The sequence below is a fragment of the Phaenicophaeus curvirostris genome, chromosome 6, assembly GCF_032191515.1.
Source record: "Phaenicophaeus curvirostris isolate KB17595 chromosome 6, BPBGC_Pcur_1.0, whole genome shotgun sequence".
Lineage (NCBI taxonomy): Eukaryota > Metazoa > Chordata > Aves > Cuculiformes > Cuculidae > Phaenicophaeus > Phaenicophaeus curvirostris.
In genome coordinates this window covers 6080656-6097512 of record NC_091397.1, presented here as the reverse complement: position 1 = coordinate 6097512, position 16857 = coordinate 6080656, and the positions used below count along the sequence as shown (strand labels likewise).

General features: G+C 40.0%; 1 protein-coding gene across 1 annotated transcript in view; it reads right to left on the bottom strand.

Annotated features, from left to right (window-relative positions):
- Nucleotides 1-16857, bottom strand: part of LOC138721814 (sodium channel protein type 5 subunit alpha-like) — a 217609-nt gene that overhangs the window by 174113 nt on the left and 26639 nt on the right. The window contains exon 2 of the mRNA XM_069859263.1: nucleotides 1309-1627. Coding sequence (XP_069715364.1) covers nucleotides 1309-1575 — 267 coding nt within the window. The 5' untranslated portion in view covers nucleotides 1576-1627. The remainder of the gene's footprint in view (nucleotides 1-1308; nucleotides 1628-16857) is intronic.

The window sequence follows — 16857 nt, the reverse complement described above, 5'->3', positions numbered from 1 at the left end:
CTTTGCTGCTCTCAGTCAATGTTTTTTTTGGCTCACCAAGTAAAAAGCTGCATGAGTGCAGCTCCACAGCAGGATCTGACCCTGGCACTGAGGCACTGTCATTGTGCTCATGTTAATTTGGGCAGGAGAAAACAACACTGTGAGTTATCTTAAATACAAAGCACATGTGAATTGGATGTTGGATCAATTTAAAGAGCTCTGAACATGCCCCACCATACGCAGAGGAACTAATATTCATTCAGAGACAGGATCAGGACACTCAGCTTTAAGCAACTCACTCATCTTGAACCGAAGATCTTCAAGGCACTAAAATTGCAAATCTATATCCTGTTGCTTGTGCCCGGGGATAGCAGGCAAATTAAAAGGTAAATTAATTCTGGCCCTTCCAGGTAAGTAATCTATTTGTCTTTATCCATTTAACTTCCATTCTGTAGTTCTTGCACCTGTTTCTACACTGTTTTAATAGAAGCAGCACTGTGGTCATACTAATTCATTGTTTACAGGAAACAGCATAGACCCAAATCAGGAACATCAGTACCTGAAAGAACTGGAAGCTCTCTAAAAACACGCTGTGCTTCCAAGCCTTATTTTGTCCCTCGTTTTGTGAAATGCTTGGAAAGGGGAATGAACTGCAGTAAGCAATCCACCCAGCTTTGCTGTCAACAGCCTTTTGACAGAAGCTGTTTGCGCTGTTGTGGCTTTGGTCCAGGCTATATGTGATTCCTCATCAGGTGATGCACACTCTAGGATGAAGCTTACCCTTCTGTAAAGTGCCAGCATTTCACATACAACTCACATCTCCCTTCAGCTCTATTTTGGTCATCTTAAATGGAGTGGAACTATCCCTCGGCAGGAAAAGAACCGCTGCCCTCCAGGAACAGTTGTGGAGGTGCCTCCTGTTCTTGTGCAGAACGCTAGCACAAGACTCAAGTCACCCAGAAGCCTTTAACATTAAGGGGCTTAAGTGGTAAACAGACCTGTGAAGAGTCAAGGCTCATGCAGAAGGAAAGATAGGGTGGATAAAACCTCCGGCTTAACTTAACAGAGCTACTTCTCTGCTCTTTTCAAACACTGTATATTCACACTCAGAGTTATCTGAAAACACCCAACTTTTAATTAGGCTTTTTATCCCTCTTTGCTCTCCTGCTTAGATGTTTTCTGGGAGCCCTGCTCATGCTGAGACTGTGATTCTTAATCTGGAAAAAAATTATTTTTACTGGCTGCAGAAAGATAAAAAGCAGCCCTCAAAACAGAGGCTGTTTATGCTTCAGCAGAAAGCAAGAAGCAGGATAGCTGGTTGGTGCTCACCTTGCAATCATCGTAGAAAGGGTCAAGGTCCTCCAATGGCTCTCCAATGAGCTCTGGAGGAACAGTTCCATAGATATCAGGCAGCTTCTTGCAAGCTTGTAAATCAAACTGAGGCCGAGGTTTCTCCTCTTCACCCAGCTGTTCTCTGTATTCCTGCTTTGCATTCCTTGCAAGCTTCTCCGCAATTCGTTTCTCAATTGCAGCCAAGGATTCAGGCGTGAACCGGTGGAAGCTGTTAGTACCCGGTGGTAACAAGAAGTCAGCCATCTTTTCATCCTGCTTTGTCTTTACTGTTTTTTACTCCTAGTAGTGGAAACAGCTGAAACAAAAAGTACCAAAGGTTAGTGACAGGAGCAAACCGAGAAGAACAAAGCCATCAGAATGAAGAAAAAAACCACTAAATAACTTGTAGGCTGCCTATTATCAGGAAACACTTCATCTATTTTTAAGTGGTTAGTGGAACATCAACAAAACCAGAAATGACTGAAACTGTAATTTCAATTAGGAATCACTTGTGATCAAAGCTGAAAAGACTTTGTAGATAGACTGTGGAGCATTCTTAAGGTTTTCAACTGCTCAGGATTCTAAATCCAAACTAAGGAGTAACTTAGATTCATACAAGCTTAAGTTTCATTGAAAGCCACAGGGAATTGGATTCCTAACTCATTTTTGAAAATGCAGCTCTGGGAGTGGATGAACAATGTGCCTAAGATGACACCAGGGCAGATTTAAATCAGCTGATCTCTGGCCACATGATGCAAACTCTAAAAATGCCCCAGCTGTTCTATTCCAAATTTAAAGAGTGAAGGGTCAAGTTCAGATTCTTAAATCACACAGAAATTCTTCATAATCTCTTTCTTAGGCTTCTACAGCAGAATTACTGGTTTACTTTTAGACAGTAAATATCATCTTCAAGACATCTGTCAAGACTTTTGAGCATTTTCTTCTCCTCCATACCCTACAATCTGAAGGGTGTTTGAAGCACAAATGTACCAGGCAAACCCCTGGGACCTTCTCAAGAGTACTCCAAGCTTCTGAGATGCTGAATAGCCACTGCTGACAGTTCATCACATCTGAAAATCAGTCTCCCTCCATCAAACATCAGTTTGAACATCTGACGCAAACTTATGAGGTTTGATCATCCTGGATTGATGGTGCTTCACTGTTAACACTTCCAGATCCCACCTCAATGACAAAGAATGAGAACTGCCCCATTTCTTCAACTTAAATGAATAAAGCCAAGCGTGAAAAACATAGCTGAACAAAAAGCTTTATTGTATCTGCACTAAACAATATAGATAGCTGTGAAAATTAATGTAAAACTACTGTTTGAAAAGGGATGAAGTTTATCCCTGTTCTAGTAGTCTGCACAAATACATTCATGTTCACTGAAATAATATTTTACAATTTAATAGTGACTTTAGTGGTATATTTTCCCAGCAAGAGAAACTCTCACTACACAACAATTAAAACTCATTTTACAACCCCCTTGTTTTTAACCACCACCAGACCATTCATACTAAACCAGAATATAAGCTGGTTACAAACAAAATAACAGGTTTTGAGGTGGGCTACCCTATTGCATTCATCGACATATGCAGGATACAATTCTTTGTTCAGCTACAATTGTTGTTTTCTCCTTTCAGATGGCATTTGTCTATTTACAGTGGATACTTCCAGATAGTTTGCTTCTATTAGGCTTTGTGATGACAGCATTTTTGTTAGCAAACAAGACTTTAACTGGACTCTGCATGACAAATAGCATATTTATTGACTCAATTTATTTGAGTAAAGTACTCTTTCAAATAACTACTGTTTTCCCTATTCTGAGTTCATTTTAAAATGAATTCATTAAATTGTCATTGATCACAGCCTATCATACAGGAATGATTTACTGGAGCTTGTACATTATATCCTGCATTACTGCTTGTTTCAACAAGCAAGGATAAAATGAATTCGCTTTCCTGGAGTTTGGGTATTCTGACATTCTTCTTTATTTAGATTTATTCTCTCTACTCCTTTCCCCTCTCCTCCCACATCATTTGTTTCATCCCCTTCCTCCTGAAAAACAGGAAATTAGAAGCTTTCCCACAAATTGAGTTTTCTTATGCTCAACACTTTTTGACTCACTGCCAGTGCAAGCAAGTAGAATTACACTTTCTAAAAATGACATCAGTACAGGTGGCCAGAGAATTCTCGGAGTGCTTTCTCGTTTCAATGTTTGTTTCTTCATGGTGAAACCTGTCTCAATGCTTAAGGAGACAACTAAAGTCAGTGGCTGATCAGTACTCCTGGTACTGCACAGACTAGGTCTCTAATCTGGAAAGGAGATCATTGTCGGCTAAGTTGAGGTCTGGATAATCATTAGAACTGTGAAGCCAATGAACGGAGAATGATTGTTTGCTCTCTCTCATAATAAAAGAATTGATAAATGTGAAATGAAATCACAGATCAGAAGGTCTGAAACAACCACTAAAGCCACTTTCCATGGTGCAGAGTTATACTGTAAAACTTGTCGGCTGCAAATGGCAAGGATTCTAAAAGCCACAACACAAATCCGAGGGCAAAAGATCCACTAACGGCTGAAACACAAAGATACTGTCTCTGACTGTGAAAATCCCTTAGCAGCAGAATCTGGGTGCGTGCAAGAAAGGCTACTTATGTTTGCCCTGTTTTTACACTCTTCCTAGGCTACCAGTCCAGAAAAAAACATTGCCCAGTCTTACACACTTTTGTCCTTACATATTAGTAACGTCAATACAAGACAGTCTACACTGACTTGGGTTTGGTTCAATCTGCCCACTGACTCTGTAGCTGGTCTGAACTTGTGCAGAAGCACACAGAGAACCAATTTTAATAGTCTCATACTCTGCAGGTACTAGAGATTCGCATTGTACCAACTACCTGCTACCCATGCATCAGAGCATGGGCCAAGTGACTGTCTCCAATCTATACAGACATTCCCTTTGCTGGAAAACTGGTGCCAGCCACCTCTGTGCTGCCATCTCCATATAGCCGAACTGGAGGCACGGCCATATAGCATGGGGGACACAAATTACTCCACGGAATTCATAATCGTAGCACTATAAAATCATGGAATCATTAAGGTTGGAAAAGCCCTCTAAGATCATCCAGTCCAAATGTCAGCCCAACACCACTGTGCCTACTAAACCATGTCCTGAAGTACCACCTCTACATGATTTTGAACACCTTCAGAGAAGAAGACTCCATCATTTCTTCCAATGCTTGACCATTTTCATGTAAGAGAATGTGTAGAATGTCTGTACTAAGTGCCACAGTTTTCACGAGTGTTGCTTGATCATAACTGGATGTTCATGAGAACAGTCATCATGCCCCTCATACATCCTTGAAGATGTCTGAAAGAAGCCATTCTGGCAACAGAATTGGTCAAATCTTTTTTTAAAAGAAAAAAAAAACAAAAAAACAACATAAAAAAAAGGAAAAGGGATGGTGAGGGAAGTAAAATAGCCAGTAAAACCTAATAAATATCAGAAGTTTTAATTTTTTTTAAAAAGGAAATTATATGTAAGCTCTCTCTTATTAGAAAATTGAATCAACTTCAAACTGGTCCAAATCAGATCTTTTAAATTTTATCTGCAAATTCCAGAAAGATAGTTGCCTAGGAACAACTTAAATTTTCCAGCATCTTTGCAATTGAAAAAGCTTGACATGTATTGTCTTCATATTGTATATAAATTTAAGTTCCAAATTTTAATATATATGTTTAGCCTAATTCATTTTCAATTTCATCTTCTTTCGGGAAATGGACAAGATAATTGCATGGGTCTTTTCTATTTCTAATTTCTTTTAATCTATAAATTGCAAACATTTCTACAAATAGCCAGGGTTAGCCCAGATATTTCTTAAAAGGGTAAGAAAGAACCACAACTAAAAAAAGAGAAATCATCAATGACGGAATCAAAGAGCTGGAATGCCATTTCTTAAGAGATAATAGCTGTTGTGACTCACGTTTTTACAATATCAGACTGGATTTTTCCATTCCTCTCAGGCATATTTTTGAAGTACAAGGCTTCAAACACATTGTTTCTGTGATATCACCATGCACAGAATGAACATTTCCCTCTTGCTTTGTCTTTGTTAAATTCAGTTAACATCGGTTCTTGCTGATAAAAAATGTACTGGTTGTGTAAACAAAATGTGCATAAGAAAATAAAGCCCCAAGATGCATGCTTTCTATGGCACGGCAAGAAGTGAGAACAGGACAAACAAATAAGATATTGCTCGTGCCTCTATTTATTCAGAAAGGTAAATGTCATTTTCTATTACAGTTTTAGCCTTACTCTCATAGGCTTCAGACGCCCCAGCTCAAAAGATGTTTCAGGTTCTCAGAACATGACTTGCATGCCCTACAAGCCTTTGCCTGGCTCCCCATGGATGGGTGACCATCACCCAAAATGCCACTGTGCACAATAAATTGCATGCAGTAGTGTAAATACAGGGAAAGCAGGTCTTGTTTACCTCCAGCTGGCTGTCCTCCTGCTTTTTCACAGGCTTCATGGACTCAGACCACCACCCTAGTACCTACCAAAACCTGATCATAGCCAAAGATGCTGATAGAAATGGTCCTTGCTGTGCAGTACACCTGGTTGGACACTGACTTCAGAGAAGCTGTGGCTTCTTGCATCTCCATTTCCCACTTGCTCAATGACATAGAATTGCTTCCCTAGCACAGTACCAAGGACATGCATGCATATATTTCAGACACTTGGCAATGATAATAAAGGAGCCAAACTTGAAGATCAACAATGTGAAAGTGGTGCTCACAGGCTAAAAGTGAGATACTATGAGACATGCTCACCTTGAGTAGAATTGTTTTCATTTAACCCTACTGATTTCTGTGATGAAATTCAAGAAGATACCATGGGCTGGGGATAACCTGTGGCAGCAGGTATGTTTCCACTGCTATTTTATTAAACATAAATCTTATAAAACTATAACATATAAACATACATAACATAACTCTTATAAAACATTTCTGCCAAATTCTCCTTTTGTTTAAGAAATAGTTATGATTAAATATACAGTTCGCATTCCTAACTGCTGTGGTAACAAAATCAGTCATGAGGATGGGTTTCTTTAAATGTTTGAGACTACATGGGGCACAGTCATTTTTTTCCCCCTCTCCTTTCCATATAATCTCTTTGGCATTTTCCTTTGGCCTGCAAAGCACTGCAAAATATGTGAGCAATTGGCTAAGGAAATAAAAAACAATACAATGACACGTTTAATTTAATGTTACTGACTTAGATTCAGAAATTCTTATGCATAATTTTACACATACACACAGATAATTTATCATGTTTAAAAAGCTACAAGGTGGTATGGGACTGCATGAAAATTTTCTTATAGCCATGAAATAGTGGCTTCATGGAGAGCTGCTGATTTTAATTAAGATCAAATAAAGATCTTCTACATAAAGATACATAAAGATCAAGAGGTTAAAGGAGTCTAGGTGACTTAGACACTCTTTATAATTCTACTGACAATCAAGAGGCAACCTTTTGAGACTTAATTCACTTATATTTGTACTGCACTTCAATTCCACAGTTAGGAGGTGTCATGGGAAATTCTCTCTTAACTGAAAAATTTCAGTTGTTGTTAATACACACTGTGAGGGTCTGTGTGCTCACATCAAAACAAGAGGGAACTGAATAATATAGCCCTTGAAATTCTACACAGTACACTCATTACTTCTGCTTAAACCGATATCTGGTTTGTTTCTTTTTTCCAACAGGCATAATTTTGTCAAGACCATAAACAATGTTTTTTTTGTAGTACACGTTCCTAACACATATAATCAGCCAGATCTCCAGCTGCCATAAATCAGCACAGCTCTAACCATTCTAGGGAAGTCACAGCAGCTGGGGAAGTGATGTATTAGGACCAGGAATACTTGGGTAGAAACCCTTCCTTTAAAGAGAGCACCTTCACACTGGAGTATGAACACAAGGAAGCATGTAATTGAGGTTTTAATGTAATGACCTAGAAGGTAACCATGCTTGAAGGGAGCTGGAAAACCCTGGGATTTTTTTCAACATGTGAAGGCAATCTGCAAATGTTTCTTCATCTAGAAACGTCTTGTTGGGTGAGCTCAGAGTTGAAGGTAAAAAAAGGGGTACTTGAGACATCAACCCCTGCTTTGGACCAGTTTTCCCTTCCACAAAAATCTGACAGAAATGCCTGCAATGTTTATCTCTCAAAGGACATCTTCTAGGAAAAGCACAGCATTGAAATCAGCCCCAATCTGACGCAGGAGGAGCTGTGAGACAGAGTTCCTCCTACTGCCCACGTCACAAGGCAACCCTGAAGGTTGATATGACATCGTGTAACACAGACTTCCTGAAATGAGCCTTGTTTGTTTATCATGCGTACTGACCAGGGGCAGAAATAAATAACAGAACTCATTGCATTCACATCTGTGGGGAAACAAAAAAACAACACAAAATGTCCTGACTGAAACCTAGGGTCACCAAACCACAAGTCTTTCATCATAACCAGCTCTGCTTATGTGCTATCTTCTTTTAAAGGCAGTTTAATGAATTTTGCTGGCATCTCACTCATCAGAATCTCGGCATTCTGACATTACCAATGCCTTATCGATAAGATAAAGTCTTCAGAAGGCTAAGATGTGCTAAAAGGAAATTAATTCAGCAGATTTCATCCTGATATTGAAACAGTATTCAGGGATGACAAATGTTATGCCACGAATTAAATGCTGGCACTAAGTTTTCTCTTATGATAAAATATATACTTGTAGTGAGCTAAAAATATTCTGCTTTCTTTCCAGGTGTTTTTATTTCAAATTATGCTGCAACCAAATGACATAAGTAAGCAAAAGAGAAGCAGCACATTACAGTTACCAGTGCACAACTCTATATTTTGCTGAAAATTATAATTCTCTGCACCCAACAGGTTTCCATGTCTATTTTAATTAACTAGAGATTGGCCTCAGAGTTATTTTACTATAAACTCCTCAGCCATCAGATGCAGGGAAAGATTTTTACTTTGCTCCTCTAAACAAACAGATCTTGCAACGAGGTACCAAGTAAGAGGAATGTTTTCAGCTCAGCATGCAGTCACTAGCTGTTGAGCAAGAAATAAGACATCTAAAGGAGAACTCCACATTGTGCCAAATATAATATACACTACTCACACCATTAGGTGCTTTGAACGCTTACATGAATAAAATATATCAAGTGTGGTCCATTTTATTCAGAGAGTGTTTTGTAAAGACATTCTAATGGATATAGGAAGTTGTAAAATTGCTATTAAAATATATTCTGAAGCCATTATGGGATAGTTATACTGGTGAAAGAAGGCAGGTTTTATGCTGGCCACCAAAAGCTTTGCTGTATGTTTCTAGAGGAGAGGTAGCCATAGCTAGAAAGCTGTCTGATGTATTACCACAAAGTTTCAATCAAGGCATGGCCAATCCACCCCCAGCTAAGTTTCATCAGCAGGGAAAACCAATAGACTTATAAAAGCCATCACCAAAACTGGCATGTTTACATTTAAAAAGATGGATTAAACTCTATAAGCAAAGGCAGTACCTCTTTCACAGTTTCAGCACTGAATTAAGAGACAAACATGACATAACACCTGAACCCCATTTTTAACAGTAAACTAAGCAATATAGGTTTTCCTTCTTTCAGGTGACAGAAACAAAAAGAGATAAAGGTAAAGGCTCAAGAAAATACTAGATGTGAAAGTCTGGGAGAGACAGACACAAATCATACAGTGTTAAGCTGTGAGAGGTGGCAGGTCCCCTTTCCACATCCCACAGGTGTGAGGTGAGATAGCAGGTCCTGCCAAGTCTGCTTTGGCATTTTGCTCCATGACCACCACCCTTGACTGAACTGCACCCCATCTGTAAACCTACATCTTCACCCAGCTTCCCACCCTTTTCCAGCTCTATTCCTTTCCTATACATTAGCCAAGAAAATTATCTCACCCTCCCACCTACTTTATTCCAAGTCAACATAACCTTTTCACAAACCTCTTCCTGATCACAGCTATAAACCTCAAGTGACATTCACACCAATCCTACGTGATTTTGCCACAGCTACTCTATTTTCTTCTTTGTCCCATGCAATGCATCACTGTCTATCACTTTAAGTATCCCTGGATAAGGAGGCAGGGGCCCTGTCGGTATATGGTTTTGGATGGTGTTCAGTGCTAATGGAGCCCCAGCAATGGGTCTGCCTTTTCAGTGCTTTTGCAATAAAATACACAGGAGGAAAATCAAAAGGCACAGATTTAGAAGTGCATTGGCAAAATTATCCTGCCCAGTAATGGAAATAGAGACTCACAAAGGACAAATTGAACAGGGATCCTATCAGGGAGTAGCTGATTGCTGCTTGCTGAGGGATATTGAAGATTTGATTCATTATATAGTGCACTGTAAATTTGACAAAACTGTTTGGATAAAGATAGCGGATCTTCCACTGTGATGGAAGAGATTTCCCCCCGCACCACAGAGACAGAAAGAGATTATTGCTGCCCAAAGAAGAGGGATATTCTGCCCGTTTGCAATTGAAAACTGCTTGGATTTGGTTGCCAAGTTTAGGAATCAGAGTTAAGAGCTTACATGGGCTCTGGGGGGTGCAATCCTCAGCTCACGTCAGTCAAGGGGAACATTTCATCCGACTGCAATAGGCAGTGGGTCAGACCCCTGGTGTCAGAGAAACAGAATTATTTCATTTCTGTCACTCTTTTCAAATACATTTACTCCAGCGACTCTGTATAGCTTCACGGAAAAGATGCAATGGATTCTGGTGCCGACTGACAGCGATTTGCTTTGAATTACATAATGCTCTAAACCATTATGTAAATGAGGCTGAAGGAAGCAAGGAAGCAGAGAAGCCAGGGATTTTTCATTGGGTTTTTTTAATAACTAGTAGCCTTTGATGCTAGCACCGAGATTGCTGCCTTCTAGCTACTATATTTTGCTGGTCAGTTAGCTGAATTAAACATTATTTCTCCTGATGCTAACCAAAACCTGAAGCGCATCTGAGCAAATGATGGAAAGCATCTAAAAATGGTGAATGTGGATGGTTTTAGAGGTGTATGAGTGAGTCACAGTACCAGGAATGGTTTTGGCTATGTCCCACTGATGTCAATGAGACTCACACTTCTGAGAATCCTGTGGTTCTACTAAATTTTCCTCCCCTTCTCCCCTGTATAATTTCCTCCTCTTTTTACATGGAAGAATTTTTCGAAGTAAATAACACATTGCAAAAACATTTATTTTCCAAAAGTCATGACATTTTCTGTTAATTAGCAATAATATAATGATCCAAATAAAACTGCTGGGGACATTGCATTTGCTAACAAGCTACATCCAAACATGCATTTATGTGTCAATGGTGCATGCTTGAGTGGTTGGTAATACTCAGTTGGGCCTGAGGCACAATGCACTGGAAGCACACAATAGTGGCCTAGTATTGCAACCCCTGTTGTGGCTTCGTGCTTAATTTGGCTTTTGGGATCAAACAGTCAATAACTAAACCAGAAAATAATACATCAAGTGGCCTGTGAAAAAGAAACATCTGATGATGGTATCAATGCAGGACGTTTTCTAAATGGAAAATACACTAGGCTTCACAATTTTGGAACTTGTTTGCACTTTCTGAAATTAAAACCACTATTCTTAAAAGTGGCTTTATTTTCACTAATAGCAGTGATAAACAGCAATTCCACCAAGAGACCATCCAATATCTTGATCATAATCCTCTTCTATAACCAGGGTATTTTTTATGCTAGAGACACACAATAATATATGAATATTGGGGATGAGGTAAGAGCTCCCAAGGGACATTATGTCCATAAGGTATAAAAACTTCTACTCTGATAGAGTCCTAAAAAGACAGGTCCTAAAAAGACTACACTGCTTGAACATCCACATGATTTTATTAATTTTTTTTTTTTGCCTTTTTCAAGACTAAAAATAAAAATTTGACAAGGAAATGGAAGATTTTGGTCAGATATCTTAATTTTTAATATGCCATGCATGGGGCTAATAATTCAAGTACTGCCTTCTCCTCTATACATTCACTTTTATCTTTATCCATCCTGCAGTTTCTCAGCTTAGACAAGACAAATAATGTAAAAATTCATGGCTAAAAATATATGCATTGGATATGGAACTGTTGTGAAATAGCCTCATACACAGGCCAGAATGAATCAACTAAAATATATTTTCTCTGATGCATTGGAACAGATTAGCCAAACCAAAGAAATGCAAGATGTTAGACATTCAGCGAGAAGTAGACACCGTTAGGACATGAGTCATCTCTCCTGTTTTGCATGTCTACTTCAGCGAGATAAACCATACTTTAGACCCTAGTGAAGGTCCTGATGATTCAACGTGTTTATCAGGACACCTAAATTTAGGCAGTGATATGCACCTGTAGGTACCTGAGAACTGAGTATCTCTGCTTGCATGTCTGCTTTTCTTTGACAGAGTGGGGCATCTGGACCCCCTGCCCCAAATTCAGACTATTATGGAATGTGATGTGCCATGTGATGTGTGTGCTAGCTTTTCCTCTGCTTGACTTGTCTAAGGAGTAAAGGGACCAGCTAAATGCATGGTGGCAAAGGAGTGGAGCATGAGGCTGTTACACTCCAGCCGGTGGCTAATTCTAACACTTCTACAACAGCTTCTAGTATCCATAGTTATTACAACATAAATTATAGCTCTTCAGCTTCAACAAACTGCATGTATTTAATTAGTCGATGACAACCCTGTCGTTCTCAGAAACATGATCATCCAGGTTATCCTTATACTCTCAGACTCACCATGGACTCACAAAAGTGGAAAATATTTTCTGTCTTATGTTTTGTTTCTACAAATTGAAGGGATGTTTGACATGTGGATTTTGCAATTAAATGGGCAAAAGTTGTTTTGACCTAATATATTTAAAAGTAGAGTGAAACACGGGCTAGTGGCATCTGTGACTCCTAGGGGTCCACGACGAAGCAACTTGATCAAGAGCTGTAAATGCACATCTATTCTAGATCACATCCAACTCTACTTCAAATCTTGGGCTTGTCTTGCAGATTATGTTAAAGCACACAGTGATTTTTACAGCGGAACAAGTGGGATGGCACAGTTCCTCTTTTCCCACACAAGTGTTTAGTTTGGCTCCTAAGTATTCTTCCCTAACTCTATTTCCCCTCTGAATTGTTCCCACAAGTTGCAGTGCTACCTCCAGAAAAGCTGTCTGGGATTCCAGCTCTCTTTTGCCCTTCTCTGCTGCCAGACAGAGAAGAGAGAAGTGAGGGAAAGAAAAGAGGCAGTTTGGATGGCATTTCATAGATTTCTCTTGTCCAAGTCACCAGGATATATTCCACACTCTCCAAGGGCCTAATAACCATCCTTTATATAGCATGGTCTTATCTTAGGTCCTCTAACTAATAATCATGGGTTAAAGCAGCTTGATGAGCACCTGGTAGCCAGAAGAGGTTAACCCACCACACTATCCTTTCTGGAAACCACTTCTCACCTAATCTCCAAATCAGCAAACTGCACAGAAGGTAAAGACGCTTGGGAAGAAATGCTCACAGCAGACTCGACTGCATCTTTGTAGTGCAGCCTTGGGCTACAACATGACTTCTACCTCCCCTTCCCAGCCCCCTGAAGGGATAGAGCTAGCAAAGAAAGCCATGTGAAATGCTGTCACAAAACACAAAAGAGAGCCTGTAAGGCAGCCCTTAGGTCCAAGTAAGAACATCTAGCTTGAAAGATCAGACCAAAAAGCATTACTGATACTCTCGATTCTTACAATTTATAACATTCCCAGGTGAATCTACATTAAATTGAAATTTCACATTAAGAATGTAATGGGAAATCCCACTTCACGTGCTTAACATTTACTCACACTAACAAGAATAAGATAGTCCAGGACAGAGTTCTGCTGATTTATTGTAACTCACTTCTCACACATCTGAAGCAGAAACACACAGAATCATAGAATGGTTTGGCCTGGAAAGGACCTTAAAGATCATCCAGTTCCAATGCCCCTGCTATTTCCAGGGACACCTCCCACTGGATCAGGCTTCTCAAGGCAACATCCAACCTTGCCTTGAACACCACCAGGGACGGAGCATCCACAACTTCTCTGGGCAAACTGTTCCAGTGTCTCACCACACTCATTGTGAAGAATTTTTTCCTAATATCTAATCTAAATCTTCTCCCTTTCAATTCAAAGCCATTCACTTTGTCCTGTCACTATACGCCTTGGTAAAAAAGTCCCTCCTCAGCTTTCTTGTAGGTCTCCTCTGGGTTCTAGAAGGATGCTATAATGTCTCCCCTTCTCTTCTCCAGGCAGAACAACCCTAACTCACTCAGCCTGTCCTCACAGCAGAGGTGTTCCAGCCCTCAGATCACCTTTGTGGCCTCCTCTGGACCTATTCCAACAGTTTCATTTCCTTCTTATGTTGGGGGTTCCAGAACAGGACACTGCTCCAAATGGTGCTTATCAATACCTGGTCTACTTCACAGCACAGACATCACTGCCTCCATTTTACTGAATGCACACCATAATAAGCCCAAGAACTGATGGTTTAGGTGCGCTTTGTTTTCTGTTGGATGGTGCAGATAAGTAGCAGAGATACAGGCCCTGGTCTTCAAGTCTTTATAATGTGGTGACTGATGCCATCAGCTTTGGCTACCTCATATCTCACTCATCATCTCTTTGCCCCTGAAATGGAAAACACAATCTGGGTCCACCTTCTTTCCAAAACTGCCTCCAAACTCCAGGCCAAGAATGTTCACCATGCTGACCCTGCTGCTCCGTCTTGTTCTCACATCTCTGTCTTCATTTGGAGGCTCTGGCTTAAACTAACATTACTACAAACCAATTAGAAAACTTCTACTGCGCATGTCTAAAAATAGAATTGCAATCATCTATGCTTCCGTTACTTTAAAACTAAATTTAACAAGAGATTATTCTTCCGTGAGGTTTAGCATGAGAAGTCTTATGTTTTAAAGTTCAATCATTTCACAGTTATTTATGAACAGAAAATCTTATGGATTAGTTTTATGAAGAAGCACAATCAGCTTGGGGATCAGATCATCTTTTGGTGTAAATGGTCAGTATAAGTCTGCAGCCCAAAAAGATATGTTTTGGCTTTTCTTTTTTTTTTAATATTGTTTTCTATATTCACAGATAATGTGTAGCCGAGCACCAATATGATAAAATACTTCTCTTTCAGAAAAAATCATCCAAGTAACAGTTAAGATTCCTATGACTGAATAAGGGGAGAGAAAAAAATATATATTTCTCTGGAGATTTTTCATTATTTTAGTTTCTACATTAGAGAGTTCTTTGAGTGCAATTGATTTTGTAGTTTCCTCTGTAGTTTCCAATTAATCATCCTCCCCTTTTGTGAGCACGTTTTACACAAAAACAGGAGACAGGAAAATGTTTTAAAATAAGAAAAATGTGCTTATAAAACCACAGGAGTGGCATGGATATGCAGAAGTGCAGGTTCTGTATGAAACCACCCTTTTGAGAGGAAAGGGGGGAGCAGCGTTGCCTGCCATATGCAACAGCTGACTGCAAATTTCCTATTGAAACTCTATTTCAATAGAAAAATGCTTTTCCAGTAAGAAAAGCATTTTAGTAAAGAGCATCTACTTTGAGATACAAATTTCTTTCTGCAACAAAGAAGCTTCCAAACCGAAAGGGGAACAGATTTCTCAGAGAAAATCACAATTTTTCATGGGGGGAGGGGAACCTTTCTGCCCAAGAATGATGGAAAATGGGCCAGAAATCACCCTAATCACATCCCCTTGCCCGTTCTTCCACTGGGTTGACATCCCTGTGTTTGTGTTTTTAAGGTATATGAGAAAATTGGGCATTTTACATAGTCATTTTGATTCCGATATAAAAATGTATTTTAAAATTACTCAGTTTTGACCAAATGACATCTCTTTAAATCACAAAGCAACATATGTGACAATATCTATTCAAAACCATTAAAACAGATTTTCCTTCTAAAAGTCACTATTAGAATCTCATCCAAGCACAAAACTTTTGTCTGAGGACAAGGACCTTTTGGAGTTTTCAATGAGTAACAATGGAATTCTGAGAAAAATAAATAAAAGATGAGGAAGCTGCCACTTAAGCTACGGGTTTCCCACTGCAACAGCTTCAAAACTTTCTTGAAACATAACAAATTAAAAAAAAAAAAGGGAGGCAGACGATAAGGCTCTGTGTAACTGATAGCATGAAAACATCAAGCACTTTGATTCAGATTAATAAATAATGATGGTGTGTTATCCAGGAAACAGTGCAATGCCAAGTCTGTTTGATCTCAGACCAACTGTTGGGTAAAAGTATTCTGAAATGCTCTCTTGGGCAAATGGGCCAGTTGCATCTCATCTCTGGGACTTTGATTATTTAAACAGGACATTTATTAAAAGAAGGAATTTCATCCTAGAAGAAATTTTATACCATATCACCTCCTAAGGGCAAACCCCAGCCTTACCAGGTTCCCTTGGGGGGAAGGGGTCATAGGAGTGGGGGAGCTTGAAGCATCCTCTGTTATTGCCCTCTTATCTCCTAAACTGAGATGGAAGCAATGGGAAAGGAAGAAAAGAGGGAGACTTGCAACCCCTGTCCCTTGCATTTCAGGGCTGTCCCAGGACACCCAGGAAATCATCCTTCCTGTGGCTCCCACAGCCCACAACAAGAGTGATGACCCCCAGGAGCACGTCCCCCCTCTTAGCCTTGCACAGCAAGGAGTATTACCCTTATTTTATGGTTGAGAGCACACACCAGTCTGGCTTAGATTCATAGGGATGTTGAACACTCAGATGAACACTCGAAGTGTTCACAGCGAGGGGACAACAAGACTGAGGGTGGAAGAACGTCCTGATCTCTCATGGAGCCTTCTCCTAAGGTGGCCATGTGGCTGAGACGGCATGTGGTATGAGGAGGGTTTCTGGACGAGTCAGGTAAAAACTCTGCCCCGGCTCCAGCTGCCATATAACCCTCTCTGTTGCAAGCCGTGGCCAAGCCTGAGCCCAGCTCTTAAATGACATCCCGAAGTTGACACATGAGTTCATTGTCATCCACTTTCAGGTGGTAGAAATTGCTGCTTCCCCCCCAGGTCTGTCTGCCACAATCCACCTTTTCTCTAAGGGAGACTCTGGCGTCTCTCAGACTAGTACTTCCATGTCACACTCAGCTCATTTAGTGGAGAGTTATCTCCCTGGCCTTCTCAAAACATTTAGAAACTCTCTAAGTTTGCAGACACACACTGGCCAGGCAGGCGTTTCTAGGCTTTTTCACTTTTTTCAGCAGTCACTCCCACCATGAAACACTCCACTAGACACATGGCTCCTTCCTACCAAACACAGCTCTGGCAGCCTGAGAGCTCAGCTTAAAAAAAACCCCAAGCACTAATGCAGGAAGCGTAAAGAGATCTGATAAATGCTCCAAAGCTTCAGTTTCCAATAAACATATGAACTATGGCAACTGCCAAGAATTATGACTGCAT